Source organism: Impatiens glandulifera, chromosome 7 (genome assembly GCF_907164915.1).
Source record: "Impatiens glandulifera chromosome 7, dImpGla2.1, whole genome shotgun sequence".
NCBI lineage: Eukaryota > Viridiplantae > Streptophyta > Magnoliopsida > Ericales > Balsaminaceae > Impatiens > Impatiens glandulifera.
Genome location: NC_061868.1, coordinates 25713014 through 25736039, shown reverse-complemented (window position 1 = coordinate 25736039; position 23026 = coordinate 25713014). Strand labels below are relative to the sequence as shown.

The 23026-nt window shown below is 30.3% G+C and overlaps 1 protein-coding gene across 2 annotated transcripts; it reads right to left on the bottom strand.

Annotated features, from left to right (window-relative positions):
• Window positions 1–6706: 6706 nt before the first annotated feature.
• Window positions 6707–9721, bottom strand: LOC124945063 (transcription factor EGL1-like). Of its 2 annotated transcripts, none has more exons than XM_047485433.1 (10): window positions 9471–9721; window positions 9262–9403; window positions 8930–9187; window positions 8753–8849; window positions 8620–8634; window positions 8469–8525; window positions 8269–8397; window positions 7783–8193; window positions 7204–7653; window positions 6707–7056 (listed from the first exon to the last, which is right to left on the bottom strand). In XM_047485433.1, exons 2-10 carry the CDS (start codon window positions 9384–9386, stop codon window positions 6985–6987), a joined length of 1614 nt encoding a protein of 537 aa, XP_047341389.1. In that variant the 5' UTR covers window positions 9387–9403; window positions 9471–9721; the 3' UTR covers window positions 6707–6984. The 2 variants fall into 2 exon arrangements, with proteins under 2 accessions (XP_047341389.1, XP_047341388.1); XM_047485432.1 differs by having other exon boundaries at window positions 9262–9396.
• Window positions 9722–23026: the final 13305 nt, after the last annotated feature.

Genomic DNA, 23026 nt, shown 5'->3' with positions numbered 1-23026 from the left:
ATTGAAGATCACAATCTTCCTTTAGGCGTAGGCGTAGGCGTAGTGTCTCGTATCATGTCTTGTATCCGCTTGGGCAAGATAGATTTGTCTAGTTGTTTCTACGGTATTTGACCAAGTCGGCATTATTGTGGTACCATCACGTCGACATCCAGTTTTGCTTCACTAATAGGAAGATTACATCCTGCTTTCGGTCGGTAAGGGTAAAGTATTAAGTCTCGTGGTCTTTTAGGATTAGAGTTAACATTCTCTCTATACGCTCTTGGTCGTGCTAGCTAAAGAAAAAGACTCAAAAAGTTGGTGAGATCATTAAATTAGGTTCAATATAACACACTAAAGAGAATATGTTAATGGGTTTCTATCTTATCATTGAAAAAAGAATTATTTGTTAGACGTCCTTTTATGCAAGATCAAACAATTATGAGTCCCAATGCCCATCATTATTTATTCATGTTTTATTCCAACATTTTTGAATTGAATTTTAACTTAAGGCATTCTTAATTAAATTAAACTTTTGACCCCTAAATGAGAACTCTAAAAAGTGTAGAAATGTGTAAAACTTATTTCTAATCATCACAGTGGCTTTACAGTGATACAGTAATGGCATGTCTATTAGAAGTCTATCTCCGATACACTTGATGTCCTTGATGTCCTTTCGGGAAGATGGGTTCTTGGTTAGTAGGCAAGATCATACATTCCGCCCGGTGGACGGATAGTCACAAGTGAGTGTTTAGAGTAAAGTGACATAGAACATTATGAGATGATGAAGAGAAGTCATATGGTCAAATCGGACATCGTTATTCAATCGACTTTCTCTATAAAACCCTAAAAGTGCCTCACGCGTTTGGGTTTGAGGAGGTTATGTGTTGTACCATGAATGTCATTAGTGACCACAATGAAAGGAATGGGATATCTCTAGTTAGAACACAGCATATGTAGCAAATTAGGTTGAAGTGGTGCAACCACATCCTTGTAAGGTTGAAGCTCAGACCTATGTAATAGTGGTAGGCGCTAAGAAACGGACTATTTAGGTCAACTAGACAAAGGTGGTTCATGTCGGATCTAAATCTTTTAAATTTCAAATGTTGGGGACACACTCTAGAGTTTTGGCTATCTTGGAAATTAAGAACGAAAAAAAGAACAATTGAGGTTGATTTGATCTAGTTAAAGTTGTTACGTCGGGCCCTTCAGACGTCGACTTGGAACCGAGGGCGTCTTGGACTCGTTCCTAATGAAGGAGTCTTTATGTATGGATTCAATTATCATGTAAGATATGTTGTTATTCAAAAAAAAATAAAACAATATTTATCATGCCAATTGATAAATGTATTAGATAGATAAGGAAGGTACATTGATTCAATTGTTTAGAATGACAACAGATATGTGGAATCATGATCTTCTTAGTTAGGTCAGTAATGATCTTGAGGTATTTATAGGACTCGATGAGGAAACTCAATTAGCATAGAAGAACGATTGGGTTAGAATTAGGGTGCATCATTATAATCCACAAAATTGTTATCCTGAATCTATTTATGTTGATACATGACACATATTTATAAAGTGATAGAGTGACTTGAACGTCTTATTGTCATGTCTACTTCACTAGGATTCTCTTTATCGTCAAATCTTCATGTGTCAGAGGCGTCGACTTCGTTAAGGTTAACATGAGAGTTAGTGATAACCACATTTTATGTTCATCGGATATGTATGGCTAGCCTTGTAGACATTGAAATATTAGTTGTTGAGATAACAAATTTTGGGAGATTTGATCTGGCTAAGAGTGTGGTTGAATAAGATGAGGCTGGATTAAATGAGACAATAGTTTATCGTGAGGATGAGATAACGTATTCGTCTTCACACCCCTCAGGTTGTGATGCCTCCCTAAATGTTGAAAAAATGAGAGTAGGCATGTGGTGGTATATCAAGAGTTGAGTTTATCAACTCCTCGTCCTATTTTGGATTTGTTGTCCGAGAAAAAAAACGATTGATGAGATAGAAAATAAATTATGATCGTCTATAGAAGATATAATACAAGTCAATCATATTAGAATACTTTATCTTGAGATTAATGTTCTTGAATTACTAGTTTTACTTCATGATGTCTTTAATGAGGAATCGATGGGTTTTGAGCTAGAGTATGATGACAAAGAGAATATCCAAGCAGAATTCTTGACAAATAATATGACGATGATTGAAAATAAATTCTCATGAATGAAGTCTTAGAATTAGAGACTAAAGTGTGGTCCATTGTGCACGAGATTTCACCCCTCCCGTATAATTTCCACCCAAGTCATTCTTCATCGAAAAACTACCAACATTATTTGCTGAAGAAATTAAATGATCTACCGCAGGGTTATATGCAAGTTGAAAAGCGTGTCTCAAAGCCGGGAAAGGGTTATTCTAACTAGATTTTGTCAATGATTGGAAAAAATATTTATTGGAACGTTTATGAGTTAAATGATGATGTGAAGAAAGGTATCATTAACTCACTAATGGGAACTCTTGGCTGTGGCATATACTATTTTAGTGAAACTAAAATTAGGAAGATGGATTAGTAGATCATTATGGATCTATATAATTGGAGGTTTGTGTGGGTAGGAGGCTCTTGATTCTATAGAGGCGTCAGATGAAGTTTTTGTGGCATTGAATGAAGACATGTATGAGAAATTGGATGTTAATTTGGGTGGATACTCGGTTAATGTTCAATTAATAAATCGGGAGAATAATTTTCGATGGGTAATTTTTACGGTCGATGGATCGGTTTTTTCAAAATTTAAAACAGAATTCTTTAATGAGATAAAAAAAACATGGTTAGTCTCTAGGACTTGCCAGTTATTTTTGCGGGCAATATGAACGAAGTTAGATCCCATCTAAAAGAAAGCGGGTCAATAGACCTAGTAGTCTAATATGCGAGTTCTCAAAGATAATTGAACACCTTGAACTTATCAACTTTCCTTTGGAAGGTGTCAATTCACCTTTAGGAGTGGTAATGGAAATAGGGTTCACATTCAATCTCGTATTGAAATATTTCTAATTAGTGAGTCAATTTTTCGAGGGTTTGCTAATATATTTCAAAAGGTCCTTTCATGGAGTTGTTCATATCACCGACCGATCTTTATGTAATGTCGAATGATGGAGAAAACATGTCGGCCATTTAGAATTCGAAAATAAATGATTGATCAAGGAAGACTTTATATTGTGCAATCATGGTGGGTATGTTAGACATTAGTTGGTTCTCCATCGAGTAACCTCTTTTTGAACTTAATAAATCTATATAAGTTTATACAAAGTTGATTTGTGGGAGTTCGTGTTTTATTTGTACTAAAATTAATGACTTGTGTAATGAAATTAATGTCATTGATGGGGCAAAGGAGATTTGTGAACTCTCCACTAAAAAGGTTAACTCTCGGTTTCATAGTGTTAGTAAGTTGTTCGATATGTGTAAGGAAGAAGAAATTAGGGACGTTAACGATGTAGAACTACATGGTTAGGAGTCGAAGATATAAACAACAAATTTTTCCATGAAATATCTAACACAAAAATAAGAAACAATGTAATTAATTTGATCTCGGTCGAAGGGGAAGTTCATCATATTGAACAAGAAATCTCTACGAGTATTATCAAATTTTATACATGTTTGTTTGAGTAGTCATTTAAGGTAGACCTAAATTGAATGGTATTACTTTTGATTCAATTAGTACAGCGCAAAAATATATTTTGGAAGCTCGTTTTACGTTGGAGGAGGTTGAGGAGGCCATTAAGGGGTGCAGAAGTGATAAAGCGCTTGGATACGATGGGTTTATTTTGGCTTTTTTTAAAATTCATGGTCTTTTCTTAAGACTGGAATAATGGAAGCAATTGATCATTTTTATCGTTTTTCATCATTTGACAAGAGTTGGAACTCTACTTTGATATGTCTCATTCGTAAAGCTCTAGAGACTATTGATATGAAGAACTTTAGGCTTATTAGTCTTGTTTCATCTTTTATAAGATTATCGCAAAATATTTGAAAAAATATAGAGACGGTCATATCTATTAATTAGATAGCGTTTATCAAAGGTCGTCAAATATATGATGACGTGAGTGCATAGACTCCGATAATTTAAGAGGTGACAAATCTAATTTTGTCAAGTTAGATATTGAAAAGCTTATGATCACGCCAACTGAGAATTTTTTTGATGTAATGGACATAATGGGAATGGATGTGAAATGGATTGATTGGATTATATTTGCCTCTCAATAGTTAAATTTTCTAGCATTGTTAATGTGAGTTCTCATAGATTTTTCGAGAGCTCCTGAAGGATTAGACAAGGTGATCAACTCTCTCTTTTCTTGTTCTTTATTGTTATCTAAAAATGATGGTTTTAGCAAAAGAAACTCGGGACTCGTTCGTGGAGTGAGTTGTGGATCAAGAAGAAATCATTTTACTATATCATATTTGATTTTCTCTGATATTACGCTCTACATGGTTTAGGCTACCTACATGAATTTTAAACACCTTTAGGATATTTTATGGTTATTTGGTGCATGATTCGGTCTCCCAGTTAATCTTAATAAGTCAGACATCTTTTTCTTAGATTATGTTTCGAATTGAAGAAGAATGAGGTTGACAAACGTATTGGAGTTTAGAATTTGTGGTCTTCCGTCAACATATTTTGGTATGTCATTGGGTGTTAAATTATGATCAAATATCTCTTAAGACCCGATTATCACTTAAATGAAAAGTAAACTATTTAGGTGGATAAGTAAAATAATTCCAAAAGGAGATTGACTAAGCCTTATTAAGAGTGGGTTATCATATATGCTCACATGTATGATGTCTTTATTCATTCTCCCAAGAGTGTGGCAGTGAAAATTGAGAGAATAATGTGTAAATTTCTATAGGTATCTTCTACCTCATCGTTTTATCATCTAGTTAGTTGGGATAAAATTAAATATTTTAAAAATTAAGGAGGTCTGGATATTCGAGATCTTATTAAAACTCTTCTATCAAAATGGTGCATTATATTTATAGCAGAGCCGAATAGTATTTAGGTATCGATGATCAGATGTAAGTATGATCATAATTGGTCTGGTTAGTTCACCAAAATGTCTAATTATCCAACAAGATGTAGTATTGGAGGGGAATTTATTCCATTTAGAAATAATTTCATGAACAGTCTAGATTCATTATGAGGAATGGTTATTTGATCAGTTTTTGGGACGACATTTGGTGTAATATCAAAAGTCTAGCTACGACGTATCTTGAACTTGTTTACATTGTTATATGTATAAATGTTATAGTTAAGGACATGTTTGATCATCGGTCTAGTGATTTTGCTATCCGAATTAGATATAGAATGAGATTAAACATTAAGGAGAGTTAATCCTATAATAGAGTTTTACTTTTAGTAGAACGCAAGCAAGTGTTCCCCGTCTGAACAAGACATTTTGCATTTGCAATACATTGATAGTTTTCATGTGGAGCATTCTACAAGTTGTTTGCTAAGATGTGGGGCATTGATAGTTTTCATGTTGGGAATCAAAGATTCTATCAAAGATCTCGTTCTTTAGATGGAGCGTTACTCACGGTCAGGGGGCGGAGCCACGTTCTATCTTACCTGGGCTGTAGCCCGGGTAGTTTAAAATTTTTTGTATGCTTTTGACAATAACGACGGTAAAATATCGTCGTTATTGATATTTTCCCGTCACTAAAATGTACTAGCTGATTGTTTGCTTAATAGTAGCCCGAATAAAATTTTTGAAAATAATTTAGCCCGGGTAGTTTTCAAATCCTGGCTCCACCTCTGCTCACGGTAGAATTCTTATGGATGATATGTGCATAAAAATATTGTATTATGGTTATGCGTATGTATCACGAGGAGGTTGAATCCACAACTCACTTATTTTTGCATTATCTAGGGATGGTTAGTACATGTATTTATTTTGTGGAGTATTATTGGGATTAATTGGTTGATGTTTGAGTCTTTAGGTAGTTGCTGGGAAGTTGGATTGATGCAACTGATATGGTAAGCACACATATTTGGGTTATCATGCCAATTATTTTTTGGTGGACTATCTGGTTTGAGAAAAATCGTCAACTTTCAATGATCGTAGGTGTTCGATGCCTCATTAATACTGTCATTATTATGATGTTTAAGATTTGTTCCAGAAAACCAGTACAGTCCGTTGGAATTTAATCGGTCTTCTAAAGGACTTACGAGCTCGATAACTTATTAATTTACGTTTTATTTATTTTTTTTCATTTTCATGTCATGTTTGGTCGTTGTATGCTTAAAAGATTTTTATCATTTATAATATATATGGACCTTTTGCAAAAACAACCAAATCTTGTGTGATTTGCTTTTTATGAGTTCTTCTGAAACATGTTGTCAAAGTTATTCCTTGTGTTGGATATCTAGGGGCAAGAATCCATCGTCATCATAGTAAAAGTATTGTACAAAGACTTTTGGATGATACCCACATAAAGTCCACTAATTGGGTGTAATGATTTACATGTAGGATTTTGCTAAACTGGAAATGAAGGAATATATGGCCTTGATTGATTTTGGATTATTTGAATAACGTTTCATGTAGGTTATGAAAACCTAAAAACAAGTTAATTGAATATAATTTAAATGATGTGACAAGAAGATTGTTAATTGGATAATGGATTATTTTAAAATAATCATAATCTAACCAGCTGGGAATGAAAATGAGATCCCAATTTTAAATGACAATTTGATATTGAAAACAGAAAAGATATATTACAAATAATATTCAAAGTGAACTTGTTTATCTTACTTAAGTTGGATGATAAATAAATAAAGACAATCAACATGAAAAACATGACAAACATAACTATCTCTTAGCACTTCCCTACAACCTTTGATAATGCTTGTTTTATCATCCTTGAACATGACAAAACATAACTATCTAGCACTTCCCCACAACCTTTGATAATGCTTGTTTTATCACACCCTTGAACATGACAAACATAACTATCTCTTAGCACTTCCCTACAACCTTTGATAATGCTTGTTTTATCACCCTTGTTGAAGCAACCGCTGTTCCCCTCACCTGAAACCAATTTAGACATACAATGAATCAGCTATTCACAATCTCAACAACAAATTGACTAGCTTTTCAACTGCCTATATCTCTTTCTCTTTTGAAACAACTGGTGATTCTTCAAAAAAGTTGAGATTATTTTTTTATATTTTATACCTTGGATTGGAGAGTGATGGTGAGGATGCCATCTGCATTTGATGATTGAACTGAATAAGCTTCAAGATTGAGGCTTCCAATTGCATCTATTATGTCAATCAACAAGTATTCCCTCCAAACACATTTCATCTCAATCAAAACATTCTCCTCCTTAATGTTTACTTTCATTTCCATTGATAAACTCCCCTTTTTGCTTGGATCTGTTTCATCAATGTTACAAGCTTTCCTCTTGTTCACAATCCATGGCCTCCTTTTGCAATTATCTGCCCCATTATTGTAAATATTGTCAGATGTTTGCTCCACCATTTCTTTGTGGTAGTTTTGTCGTCTTCTAGTCCTTGTTACTGCTTCACAATCAGATGGGTCAATGCAAGACTCCAATTCTTCAACTCTTGCCTCGAGTTCTTTTAGGTATAGTATTGTGTCATCAAGAATAGATGCTTTATCGATCTGCATAAACAAATACAATAAAAACTATAATTGTAAAAGCAAATTACAAATTTTTTTTGTCATTATGTTAAAATAGATTATTTCAGAAAAAAAGAAGCAAATTACAAATTGATAGTAGATTTATTTTACCTCCCTGATAGAAGGAACTAAGGACTTGAGGACCAAGAATTTTTCATTTTCGGCTCTCTTTTTCGGGTCTTTCTTTGTTTCAACAGAAACTGATTCGTGCATATAAGGGATGTGAAGTAGAATCGTCTTCAGCACTTTCTGTTGCACATTTCGCTTATAATGGCCTTCTACAGTTTCTCCTCTCTTCCAGCTCATGAAACTAGACTTATATTTTTCATCTCCAAGGATCAGATTGTTAAGCAATTTGTCACTATTCTTCAGGATAACGGAAAGAGTTCTTCTATAATGCAAATCATCTGTACTTTCTTCTTCTCTAGTCATAGAACAAATAGAACCTTCAATACAGTTGCTTAAATCATTCTTCCAATCACCATGTTCAAGCAGAAAAGAGTCTTCTTCTTCTTCTTCTGCCTGCAGATTGTGTTCCGTTACAACAAAATCCATCTAAAATTCTAAATCATTCTATTCATTCATCTCGTGACTTACTTTAATGCAAATTCGATCACTTCCATCCTCAGATTGAGAAGCAGAAGTTATATTCTCAGAGCAGACTGGTTTCGAGAGCTCTAGTAGACAAGTTTTGATGTGCTGAATGAGATTCGGATCCTCCGACACCTTAAAAAAGTAAAAGTAAAAAATATAAAATATCCAAATTATGACTACCCATCTATGTAAAACAAAATTACCAAATCTGCAACACCCAGCTCAATAACACCGCCAAAATGAGGAAAACATAACACAGTCTGAAAATAACAAGGAATAGGATTAATTTCAGACTTCAAACAATATAAATCAGTAAACAAAGAAAGGAAGGAAGAAGAGATTGTTTGATTTAACCTGAATGGATGCACTCTGAAAAAGAAACATATCAGCCAGCCATGGACCAAAAATGAAGGAATTGCAGACAAGTTAAAACCCAAATAAAGCTATTTTAATATGAACTGAATCAAAAAACTTGGGGATTGATTACCTTTGCAAGAAGAGATCTAGAGAAGACTTTACTATCAGCACAATGGGCATTACATAACCAAATAGCTTCATCGTTTGCTAAAGCCTTCCCAGGTAAACTGTGTGGTTTAATTAAATAAACGCAAGTAAGAAATGGAGAACAAAAATGGAAACTTGAATAGTAATCATAGACGAGTACCCTTGTCCTGGATTGAAGACAAAAGACATGCAAACCAAATAAAACCATTCTGCATCTGATAAATCATCTGGATTCAGTGCAGCTGAGGGTCGTTTGGTTTGTTGATCAGTTTCACTTTCTAAAAGAGATTCATAAAGCTCTCTAAGCTGTCCACTCCTCTGTAAACCTGTCTTATCTGCTGCTTTAAGTTCCATGGCTGCTACAGTTTTCGTCGTCTTGATATCTCCATTGTAGTACCCTTCTCCCCATTCCAAAGTCCTAATTTGCAAATACATAACAAGTGTTATTATAAATCTAAGATCTGTTCATTATTAGCTTAACTTACGGCTTACCCTTCTTGTGTAGTTGAAAGAGACCAGAAAATCGCATAACTCCATTGAACACTCTTAACAGCGACAGCAAGTTGTCTTCTTAGATCTCCAGGAACCTTATCTTGGTTATCATCTCCATTAGCCATTTCACAAACCCTAAACCCTGAAGTTTTTAATTACCATATACTAGCTAAAACTGGAAACTGATCGAAAAACAAAAGAACTCTCACTATTATGATCAATTTGCTGAGATGGGTGGGTTTTCTTTCTTCTTCCTCCTCCCCAACAGGCACACAAGTATGGAGGATTCAATAATTGAAGATTCCTTCTTGTGGAAATAAATGAGGCTATCCGAATTTCTGTACGAGTTTATGGAAGACCTGCATCTGGATTCAACAATTGAAGATTACAAGCAATAAATTCTTTGTTTGAATGCTCTTTAATGCACAGGCTACTATCAATTATCACCATTTCTCTTTCCATTTTCTACTGTGTGAAAGACCCGATTTTGTTTTGTTTTTTCTTACTGTTGTCGTAGGGACTATTTACTGGTTTGGTTCGGTTTTCAATAAACAAAGTTATATTAAAAGAAAAAAACATTACACGAGGTCGGTTTGATGTGAGTGGGGATTTTTATTTATTTTTTAAAAATGGTTTGTTAATTAAAAAATTAAAAATTAAAATTAATTAGATTTTTAATTGGTTAAATTATAATATTTTTTTAACTTAAAATTATAAAATTAATAAATATATTTTAATTAATAAATTAAATTATTTTAAAAAATATAATATAATATAACCCAACTTAAAATTTATTGAAATTTTATTTAAAATACATATATTTTATTTATATATGTGTACGAAGCTTGAGTGAACTAAATTTGAACAAATATATATATAATTTTTAAAGTGTTTTGATTGTGGGAAGATAATCGTGGTTAATTTGAATATATATGTTAGAATAAATGGATATTTTGGTTGGATTGTGGGTTGACCTACCCATAAATTTAAAACAGTTAAAAATAAAATTAAAAATACTATAAGTATGTTTCGAACTTGAAAAACAAATATAACTATTTAACCAACTAGGTTAATAAAACTTTATATTTTAAATTCAACACAAAATTTGATTAACGCAAGACATTCTTAAAAATATAAGTTTAACTTTTTAACTAACTAAACAATATATATAATGATGCTTAAATTTTAAAGTGTCCGAATTACCAGGTCGAGAGTTGTGGTTAATTTGGATATATATGTGAAAGTAAATGGATACTTGAAACGGATTATGGTAAACCGTCCATAAACTTAAAATGGTTAAGTATGTTTTTGAACTTGCAACCTAACAAAAACAAGTACAACATTTTAACTATGTGTGATTGATACGTGGTTTGTCGAGGGATAATAGGCCGATAACAATTGAAAATGATTAAAAAATATAAATCAAATATTTGATTGACCAACGTGTGATGTCACAATACTAAATATTAAAAAAAATATGAATCAGATATTTATTAGACTAAAGTGAAAGTGTAAGGTCACGAGATGAGAGTTCATTGAAAAATATGTAATGAGATATGTGAGAAAATTAATTGTTTTGTCAAAATAAATAAAATGTGAGATGAGAGTGTTTTATTTTTTATTTTATTATATTATTCGTGATTTATTAAGAATTTTAAACATTTTTAATACATACTATTATAATTTTTTAAAATTTATTTTGTTTATATTTTTATTCGTGTGCGAACACACGAAAGAATTTTCTTAGTGATATTAAATTTGTTAATATATATAAATATAAAAAATTATAAAATTATTTCATCAAAAATATTTTAAATATATATATATTAAAGTAAAAATATACAAAATTCAGCTAAGTTCCAAAAATTTCAAAACATAACTAATATAAATATCTTAAATAATAAACATAAAACAACTCATTCATTTAAATTAAAAATATATATATATTTTTTTTTAATATGTACGGTTAAGAAATATATATAAATATATATATATATTATTCTTTATTAGGATAAATAATTATATATATATATATTCTTTATTAGAATAAATAATTTGTTAGTTAATATAAAAATTAACTAATTGATAATAAATATTAAATACAAAATATATATACATACACAAAATAATAAAATCATCTCAAGTAGTTTAACAGTTAAAATGTTCACATTTCATGCTTAAGAGCAAGGTTTGAATTCCAAAACATGCAAATTTAGATTTTCAAGAATGCATTAATGACTATAATATATAGTGACACAATTTTTAAAGAAAGGATATCAGGCATCTGAAAGTGTGAAGTCGAAATTAGTAGTTGGTTTGACAAGCATTTAAATTAATTTGTAGTTGGTCGAAATTAGTAGTAGGTCGAAATTAGTAGTTGGTCGAAATTAGTAGTTAGTCGAAATTAATTTTTATATTTAACTTTTATCAATGTAATTTTTATTTTTTCAAGCGAATAATTTTAGCATTTTTTAACCACTTCCCTCTTCTTCTGTGTGACACAAATCGTTAAATTAATATGCAACCTCAACGTTGACTTCCCTACGATGAACAAATCATTAAACTAATACCTAAAAGAATAGTGAAGGAATAAGTGGATAAGATTTTTTTTTTATTAAAATTATTCTATTTTTGTTAAAAGAATAAAAATTTGTTTGTTCTGGATAAGGTTTATTTAATAAAAGGTTAAATAAATAAATAAAAAATCAATTGATTTATTTTAAAATTGTTAATAAGAGATTCTAACTGACATCCTTCACTTTAAATTTGTAAAGAGAAATTGAATCCATAAATTATTTAAAACAAATTATTTGGGTGGCCTTCAATTACTTTAATGGTTAGGCCATACAATTATTTTTTAAAACCAATACCTGTCAAACTTTAAAGATTATCAGTCAATTTTTTTTTAAAATATTACCTCTTTAATTATTAATTTTTATAATTTTATATATAATTATTAAATTATAAATATATATATATTTATATATATATATATATATATATTTATATATATATATATATTTATTGGCCTTGATTGTTATGTAATAATAAACTGTAGATATAGGATTATAATCCTAATAGTAAATTTAATTAGATGTTTAATTTATTATTTTATATAAACAGTATTTAAAAGTGATATAATTTATACTTTAAGCTAGTAACAATCTTGTAATAATAAAAAAAACACATGAAGAGAGAAATAAAAAAAAATTAAAATTAAGTAAATATTAATTTAACAATTAAATTAAATTTATATAAATATAAAGGGCAAAATCGTCTTTTACATTTTATACAACATTTTTATATTACTCACTAAACACAAAATTATTAAATCGATACAATTTATAACCCTCCTATACTTTCAACTAAATACAAATAACATATATAACTTATATCTCTTAATACCTTTTACCACTTATACCCCTTATAATTAATACCTATATAATTAATACAGTATAACAAACACTACCTTTATATAATATATATTATTTTTTATCATTAATTTTTATATTTATATAATTATTAAATTCCTTATATATATATTTAAAATATATTATTTATTTTTATTTATATCTTTATATATAAAACAAAGTTTAAAAATAATTCAATATTAATATCTATATTTATATATATAATTATTAAATTATATATATATATATAATTATTAATTTTTTTATATATATTATATATTATATAATATATATTTTTAAAATTAATTTGAATATTAAAAGTAATGAATTATTAGAAGGTCACCCGAAATCATTTTTGTCATTGTTTATAAATATATATATATATATTGTATATGTATATATGAAATAAAATAATATATATTATATAAATGTTGTATATTATATTATATATATATATATGAAAGATATTTAATAATTATATTATAAATATAAAAATTTATGATAACAAATAAAATATATAATATATTTTATACAAATAACTCTTGGATTTTTTCCACCAAGGTAACCCAGTGATAAGAGTTGATTTAAGAGATAAAAAGTCACGAATTCTTCGATTTAATTTGAAAGTGATTAAACTCAAACGAGGCATAATTCTCCTTTAATTTCAAAATATATATATATATATATATATAATAAATTTAATAACAATATTATAATATTCAGGTAAAGAGGTTAAACATAAAATGAAAAAATGGACAGATATTTCTCACTTCTGAAAGTTTGAAAAATAATTTTTTTTTAAAATAATTTAAAGACTAAAAATATATGATTAAATTAATTGGAGACCACCAATAATTTTCCCAACTATTTATTATGCATTCTTATCCTTCACTATCATAACGAATTTAATGGAGCATTCATTTTTAATAATACATATTTATTACAATGTTACGATTCTTACGAATAGTCAATTATAAAAGAATAAACCCATAATTTTCCCTCCAACTATTATTGTTTGCCATTTCTTACCTTTAACTTTGGTTTTTGAGTGTGATGAGTCATGACCTTTCTCTGTTGACATATAATGGTGGGGGCATGTTTCATGAAAAGAGGACCGAAATCATGCCATTTTTATCTTTTATTTTTATTATCAAAATAAAATAAAATAAAAACAAAATCATACCATTATTATTATTTAAGGTCTTTAAAGACCATTTGCATTTGTTAAACTTGGGTGATGTGGGAAGACCCAATAACATATGACATCAAATCAATTTAATTCGAAACATTAAGCTTTTATAGTTCTCATTTTATTATTATAATTTTTGAGATTTAAGAGTCATTGTTTATATTGATTTAATTATTTTTAAAATATATACTTTATGTGAGAAATAGACAAATAAACAAAACAAACAAAGTTTAACCATTTAGTTTAATTTTAGTAAGTTAGTCTAAAGTCTTTTTTTATTTTTTAAATAATGTAAACTTTCTATTAGTTTTATTTATGAGGCTTAGTGTAGTGGTCTTGCTTTGTCGATAGGTAAATATGGTTCAATTAAGAATATGTGCGATAAAATTTGGAATGATTTTATTAAGATAAACTTTAATAATATGCACAATTTCATATATCAAACAATAATCGGTCTCATATAAAGATTGAATTATATGAATATTAATCCTTACTTTTCTATGAATATCACAAAATTGTAATGAAAAAAATCTAATAAAGTAATTGCACATAAATTAATTATGACATGAAAATAAGTTACAATAAATTTATTTATTTTTAAAATAAATTGTGTCAAACCATAAAAAAAATATACAAGCATAGCATAAGTTGGGTCGGCCCTGGAGTAAGCCCGACAAGCCCTCGGACTAGGGCAGCCTACTCCTCAAGGCAGCCTATTTATTAAAAATAATAAGATTTTAATTAAATATATTGTAATTTTGAACTTAAGATATGTAGTTTAGTGGTTTTAGATAAAAATTTAAAATTTTTATTTTGGTTATGGTTCAAACCTTACCAAAAAACCATTTTTTATTAAATTTTTTAACTCGACCTAAGGCAACAAAAAATATCGAGCATTTTTTTAACGGGGCTGGAGCAGCTCAAAACTCGGGGCCGACTCTGAGCATAAGTACATATGGAGTTTGTTATGGTATAAATAATTACCAGATGAGCGCCAATTATACATAAATTGTTTCCTAACTTAAACAAATAAGCTTAAAAGACAAGTTCAATCAAATATATTACTGTGAATAAGTTCTTACACATATTATTTTAGAGACTAAATTAATTCTAAATTTATATTAATTTCTTTAAATTAGTTCAAGTGACAATTATGGTTATAACCGAAAGTCAAACATTTTAAGTGAGAGTAACTCATGTGTTATATGGTTATACTAGTTTCCAAATTTTAAAAAAATATAACAAAGCAAAAAAGTTTTATTTAAGATAATAAAAAATTATTTTCACTAAAATGATTTTAAATTAAAGCAGATATATGATTATATAAAATATGGTTTAACTTCCTAAAATTGAAAAAAAAAATTCATATGACTTTTCAAATTCAACATTATTACAAAAATATATATATATATATATATATATATATATATATATATATATATATATATATATATATATAATAACGTTTAATTTAAAATTTTAAAAATTTACTACATAATCCATCAACAATCATCACTTTTCTCTTTTAAAATAATAAATATTCCTTTTTTAAATAATCTCTCTTAATTAATTTTTTTATTTTTTTTTTATTTTCTCTCCCATACAATCTATATAATAATATATTATTTTTTTATTTTATCTTTTAATATATATATATATATATATATAAACTTTTATTTTTCTTAAATATATTTTATCTCTTAATAATAATAATAAAAATTAGTAATATATTTCACGTTTTGGCACGTTTAACACATATTTCACATGTTTTTCACGTTTTTCACGTTTTTGACACATTTAACACATTTTAACATTTTTAATACGGTTAACATGTTTTCACACGTTTTGATAAGTTTAACATGTTTTTCACGTTTTTGGCACGTTTAACACATTTTTGAAATGTTTAACACGTTTAACATGTTTTTCATATGTTTTTCACATTTTTGGCACGTTTAACACACTTTTAACGTTTTTGGCATGTTTAACACATTTTTAGCATATTTAACACATTTTAAGAGGTAAGAAGTCGACTAAGATTGATGGGTGATTTACTGACGAGATAAATAGTCATATGAAAAAGTGTGTGTTACAAGAGGTCTCGATAAGATTGGTGAGTGGTTTGTCGAGTGATAAAGAGACATAAGAAAAAGTGAGTCACAAAAATATGGTCTATTGGAGGGATTGGTGGTTGGTTTGATGGGGGATAAAAGGTGTGTGAAAATGTGTGATGTCACAAGATGAAATGTCGATTGAGATTTGGTTGGTTGGTTTACCAAAGTGAGAGTAAATATAATAATGTAAAGCACGTCTAACATTAATTTAGATAAAAGAAAAATATATGACACAACTTTAAGTAAAATCTCCGAATCGATCTATCGTAACTATACAGATAAATGGCGTAATTGACTTGATTCTTATTAAAAAGAAATTTAATTTTTTTAAATTTAATTTTTTTAAATTCATAAAATAATTTTTTTTAGATATTTGATGAATTTTAAAATATATTTTAACATTAAACTTTTGAATTGAATCTAATTTTTACAACTAAATCTAATTTTAAATTAATTAATTTAAATAATATTAATTTTATCTAAAAAATTTATAAATTATTAATATTTTGTTTATATTACTACACGTGCAAATACATTGGATTAATGCTAGTTTATATTAAATATATTATTTATTTTATCCATACTTGTAACCCCCAAGAAATGCTCCCCCGCAGCTTAGCACGTGTCTAGGCGACACATGACAATAAGGGGAATATCGCGGGGTGACTTGATGTTCGATGCGTTTCAACCTTAGTTTATGTGCCATACATGTTTTTAAAAGAAAACATTATTTTAAATGATTTTGAAAATATCTAGGAACTTAAGAAATTAATTATGTAAAAACAATTAATTTTGTTCAAATTTTAATAATACGGGGGCCAAATAATAATTTGGCCAAAACCCGGTTTAAATTAACAAACATGACTAGTTTAAAATATTATTTATTTGAAAATATAGTCACCAAATAATTTTAGAAAAATCAGTAAAATTTACGTGTATAAACGTACTTTATATTAGACTCTCTATAATGGGTTCGATTTTTAGTTACGCTCAAAAAAGGGCTTTTGCGCATCATTTACTTCGAACTTCCATGACCATTTACTCATCATTCTTGCATTTAACATCGACATCATTCTCGTGTATCCCGAAGTCGAAGGATTTTCATGTCTATTACTTCCATGGTGACTTTCATGGTAAGAGAGAGTTGTCCCACCGACAAGGGTAATCTATAGATCATTGATGTAGGTATGTTTCTCAATTGGAATGTCCTCTAACCACCAAACATGATCCCCTCCCATATTGATAAAAGATCTCACTAAATGGAGGAAATGGATAACCACTGTTTTTTTTCAAAGTTTATAAGTTCACAAAACATGGCTCAATAAAAGGGAAAATCATCCCATATTGATGAATATTAACACATAAGATATAGATATATATAGGTGACGTCGCACAATGCACACACTATATTACCTTAAAGTAAATAGATCATAGAGTTCCAATGCATGTAGGACAAAAAAGTTTAAAGTGTAAAATATATTTATAAAAGTTTTGTCCAAAAATATGTTTCGAGTTATGCATCTAATGTCCTTAGTATAGTCGCTAAAAACTTTACACGATAAGAAATTGTTTGTCTTTTTAGCGTGCATCGCTTAAAGAAATGTTATTCTTCTTGAGAAAGAAATCAAAAGTATTTTAAAATCAAATTAAACTTTATAGTCAAATCCCATAACATAACTTCCCGTCGAATTCCAATCGAGATTGAGAATAAGATGGTAAATTGACTTATGTCTCTTTTTAGTTTTTTTCAATTTAAAAAAATAGATCTCACAACAAAAAGTCGCCACCTAATTTTTCTCAAAAAATTAGGAAAAAATAATTTTTAGTGTATAAACACCAAGAATTAGAGATTCTATTCTATAGGTTCGGTGCTTGGTTACATGTGAAAAGTGCATTACCGCTATACACATCTAGTTAAGAGGGATTTTTTTAGAAAATATTACTTCTGCACCTTACGATTTATGCATTTTAAACTTTCATTTATCCCACCATGCTAATTTAGTGCTAAGGATGATTGCCCATGTTTACATGGTCCTTATGTTTGATTGTGAAAAACAATATATGTAAATAAATACGACAAATGTTAAAAAAAAATATATATATACATGTACAAATCTATAAAATCGTACAAATAAAAAGTTTAGATAAACATACTATACATAAACATTCATTACAAAATTATTAAAATCTAAAAAAAAAAAAGTTTCATATAGTCATTTTATAAAAAGTCGAAACCTCAAAGTATCTAGAAAGTTATGAAAATCGATATCTGGATTGGAATTATTTTTTTATCGTAAATATATCAATTTCATAATTTTTGAATAAACGATTTAGTAATTATGACTCTTTAAAGTTGAGAAAAAGTTAAGTTTTCGATAAAGAAGCGTTTATCCATAATTTTTTTTATAATTTGTTGAAAATATTATTTGGAAGAGTTTTATATTTTTTTTAGATTTTTAAAAAATAATTAAAACAAGGAAATACACAAACAAACAAAATTCCATAAAGCATGCAAACAAACAAGTCCTAAGAGCAAAACTAGACCAACGAGACTAGTTTGAACTAATTTTGGACAATTTAGAAAACCATCTAAGCAAATCTTGGTCGCTCACCTAGATTTTGACCGTATGTGTGAGAAACTTGATCAAAAATCAGGCCATGGCTTGAAAACGCGGTCAGAGGCTAGGTATCTCGATTGGATGTGAGGCATGACTAAAAAACACGGTCGTAGCGTAGAATACATGGTCGGAAGCGAGGCAGGCTGATTTTTCACTTAGATTCAGATAAGAGTTGTATAAATGAATTTGAATTATTATATTTCACATTATGCACTTATTGTTTATGGTGATAATAATTTTGCATATTCTTGTTGTTTGTTTTCTTATGATTCACTTATATGATAATAATATAGGAGTGTACATTTCATGTAACACCACTACCAGACTAAGGTACATTAATACATTAATATAAAATCATTTATTCCTTCATTTAACACCCACTAGAGAATTGAATAGAACAAACAAGTGCTACATATTGAATGATAGGATCGACGACACCAATAGAGACGTGAGTCTGACTATTGATAACGGCTTCGGATAAACGAGTTGATAGAAATCCTGTTATAGATTTAAATTACTTTCTACTCTTCACAAACCCTTACAAACTCTTAAACGATTCAAGTGCGGAAACGTTTGCTCCGGTTTGAAGCTAAGAACCAAAGAATGAGATGATGACATAATGTAAATGACACAACAGTTTGTTTATGGATGTTCGGAGCAAAACTCTCTTACGTCACCCCTTCTTCCAACCACCGGAAGGATTCACTATACGTTTCTTAGAATTAAATACAGTTGCACGACTAGCTCATTGTTGAACAGAATAGACTCTATTCAACTTACAATATATTGAAGAATATCACTCAGCTAGACAATATTTTGATTCTGACACTCTCTTGATGTACACACAGTAAAAGCAAGAAAGCAGTTCGTTTTTGTATCAGCTTGTATGTTAGTGTATATTCTAATCGATCGAGTTCTCTCTGATTCTCGTTGTCGATAGATCGATGATTCATCCATTGTTCTTGAGAGTCTTTAAATAGAGAAAAGGCACCAACGGTCAAATCTTCTATAATGACACGTGGCGAACTTCCATTGAAAAACCTCCAAAGTACACAGGTACAACATACTCTGAGCACCATAAACGTGGTCGTACCAATCTGGTAGTGCGCCGAATATTCTTCTAGGATTGTCCTGCAAGAAACAAATAGTGGGAAGAATATTTGCTTACGTGGCATTAGTTAATTGGTTACAACTGGCTGTCGTACTGCTCTGCACTGAGAAGTGGAGCAAGAGTAGCATACAACTAGTTGATCATGGGTAGACGGATGCTAGCTTCAAGCAACTGCTTAAGCAGGACATTAGACGTTTTTCACTTAGACTGACAAGTTTAATGAAGTTAGACGCCCACGTTTAATAACAAGATCGAATAGACCACTTAGTCTAATGGGATTAGACGACACGTCTAATTACGGTTCCCTTTAGACTAATTTGAAGGAGTTAGACTACACGTCTAACTTTCATCTCTGTTAGACGGCACGTCTAACTACGTCTCCCTTTAGACTAATCTGAAGGAGTTAGACTGCACGTCTAACTACGTCTCCCTTCAGACTAATATGAATGAGTTAGACTGCACGTCTAACTCTCATCTGTTAGACGGCACGTCTAACTATGTCTGTTAGACTGTACGTCTAACTACGTCTCCATTAGATTGTACGTCTAACTACATATCTGTTACACTGCATGTCTAGCTACGTCTGTTAGACTACATGTCTAACTACGTATCTATCAAATTGCATGTCTAACTTACGTCCGTTAGACTGCACGTCTAACAATGTATCTGTTAGACTGCATGTCTAACTACGTCTGTTAGACTGCACGTCTAACTACGTATCTATTAGAATGCACGTCTAACTATGTATCTGTTAGACTACACATCTAACTACGTATCCGTTAGACTGCACGTCTAACTACGTATCTGTTAGACTGCACGTCTAACTACGTATCTGTTAGACTGCACGTCTAACTACGTTTGTTATACTGCACGTCTAACTACGTATCCGTTAGACTACACATCTAACTACGTATCTGTTAGACTGCACATCTAACTACGTCTGTTAGACTGTACGTCTAACTACGTATCTGTTAGAATGCATGTCTAACTACGTATCTGTTAGACTGTACGTCTAACTACGTCTATTAGACTACACGTCTAACTACATATCTATTAGACTGCATGTCTAACTACGTATCTGTTAGAGTGCACGTCTAACTACGTCTGTTAGATTGCACGTCTAACTCTATGCGTTTAATAATCAATCAATCTAATGAACCTCATTCAGACTTAGTATAATAAAACATGTTTTCGATATAGCTACACCAAAAACAATTAGACAACTTATTTTAAGTTTTATACCAACACATCATCAAAATTCCATTAGTCAAAATACTTTGACCCTTAATCAAAATAATTTGACCCAACAATTTCCCCCTTTTTGATGATGATGTTATAACTTTTCACAATTAAAAGATTATACGAGCAATACAGTAGATAGTAACAACCTATTGATATATCATAATCAGATAAAAACATAACTTAACTTAAAATGTCATGATTAGGAATATCTTTCAAAAGAAAATATAAAAACACCTTTTAAAAACAACAACCCTTAAACATCAAAAGATCAAAATAATATCAAAAGATTCTTCCTTCCCCCTAAGTCAAAGGCTAATCTTTTTCCCTTTCTTCCCCCTTTTTAACATCATCTGGGAAGGGAATCTATAACAGACTCTAGAGATAAGGTTAGAGAAGAGTTGTAGACATCCCTTTTTCGTTTCTTCGACCTAAGCCTATTCACCCTAAGAACATAGTCGATAACCTTCTAGTTGTTCAAGATTTTGGAACAGTTGACATGAAACCCATGACCGGGTTCAGTGAGGAGATAGAACAGGAATGCACAAAGAGGAACGTCATAACCAAAGATCTTCTTTCTGGAGGAGATCATTCTGACCAGATTGTTGAAGATGAATTTTTCGACCAGTTGATGGCTACACCCCTTGTAATGGCCACCATTATTTCAAAGACTTTCGTATAATAGATGTAGGAAGAGTCTTTTGCAATGAGGGATTTGGAGATGATGTCGTTGAGTATGGCATACTCAACCTTCAGACAGTTTCTCTTCCCGTGAAGCTCAACCTGAATGATTTCCCCTTCGAAAATTTCATCTGAAAAGACATGCGTCATTTCAGACAGAATAGCACTTGAGAAAGAAGGAAACTCATGGATTCCTTCGGTTGGGAGTCTGAAGAACATGCTGAATGTTTCTTCAATGAAGTAGATATTTTTACCAAGTACAGTCACACGAATGTACTTATTGTGGTAAAAGCCAGCGTATTCGAAGAACTCACAAACAAATTGTTCATGATAGATGCAGTGAGGGCGAAGAAACTTCTTCAGCCCAGAAGCTTTCAATGATTTAAATATTTGAACTATTTCAGGAATCGTTAGAGTAGAAATAGACTTGAAGTCTATTTGCAGGGATTTTGGAGAGAAGGAAGTCATTTTAGCAAGATGAATACAAGATCTTGACGATTCAAATTCTAGAGAGAGAATCAAGGATTTAGGAGTACTCAACCATTTGAGTGACACCGTTCATTAAATATCAGAGAGCTAACGTGTAACATTAAATATTTAATAATTATACCAACCGTCAAAAATTTCGGAAACCTATTCCCAAGGGACACAACTATTAATTAATATTAATGATGAAACTACACAGTTAATATTAAACGTATAGAAGAAAGTTATCCGAAATTTAAGTCACTTTTGACAATTTGAGAGACACCTGTCTTCAATTTATTTGAGAAGTGATTGATTTATTTTTGGCGGGAGAAATTACTCAGACAGATACAATTGCAGATGACAGCTGTTTCGATAGCTAGAAAATGAAAAGTCTAAGTACACAAGTAGTTAGACGTTTAATCTACTTTTCACATTCTTCACTTCTAGTTGGGAAATCCGTCTATTAGACGTTGTCGTCTAATCAAGTTTGTCTTATAAACGTCTATTAAACGTATACATCTAACCACGCAGGTTAATTAACCAAGACATGAGTTCCCGAAAGAAGATAAAAACTGCTTGAGTAGGCGTATATCTAAGTAGTTATGCTTCTTAAACTTCTAGTCCATTGGTTGTATTGAGACCTTTGTCTTCTTGTCTGTCCAGTTACATTTGAACAAATGTTCCCCCTCAATTCATGCATGTAATGCAATCAATCAAGATCAACAAGTCCTAAAAAATTTCTAAAGTGATAAAACTTAGCTTCGGGTAGAGGCTTCGTGAAGATGTCTGCAGTTTGTTGATCTGTAGGAATATACTCAAGACTGATCTGCTTCTGATTGACATGCTCTTGGATGAAATGATGTCTGATTTCGATGTGCTTTGTCCGAGAGTGCAGAACTGGATTACAGGTGATTGCAATAGCACTTGTGTTATCGCAG

Bases quoted from the DNA above. Each gene is read 5' to 3' on its own strand.
- LOC124945063 (XM_047485433.1), bottom strand. From the start codon at position 9,386: ATGGCTAATGGAGATGATAACCAAGATAAGGTTCCTGGAGATCTAAGA. The intron at 8,398-8,468 runs GTAATTTTGTTT...TACTTTTTTAAG, and splicing joins AGCTGGGTGTTGCAGATTTG to GTGTCGGAGGATCCGAATCT. The intron at 7,654-7,782 runs GTAAAATAAATC...TTGTTTATGCAG, and splicing joins TAGTTCCTTCTATCAGGGAG to ATCGATAAAGCATCTATTCT.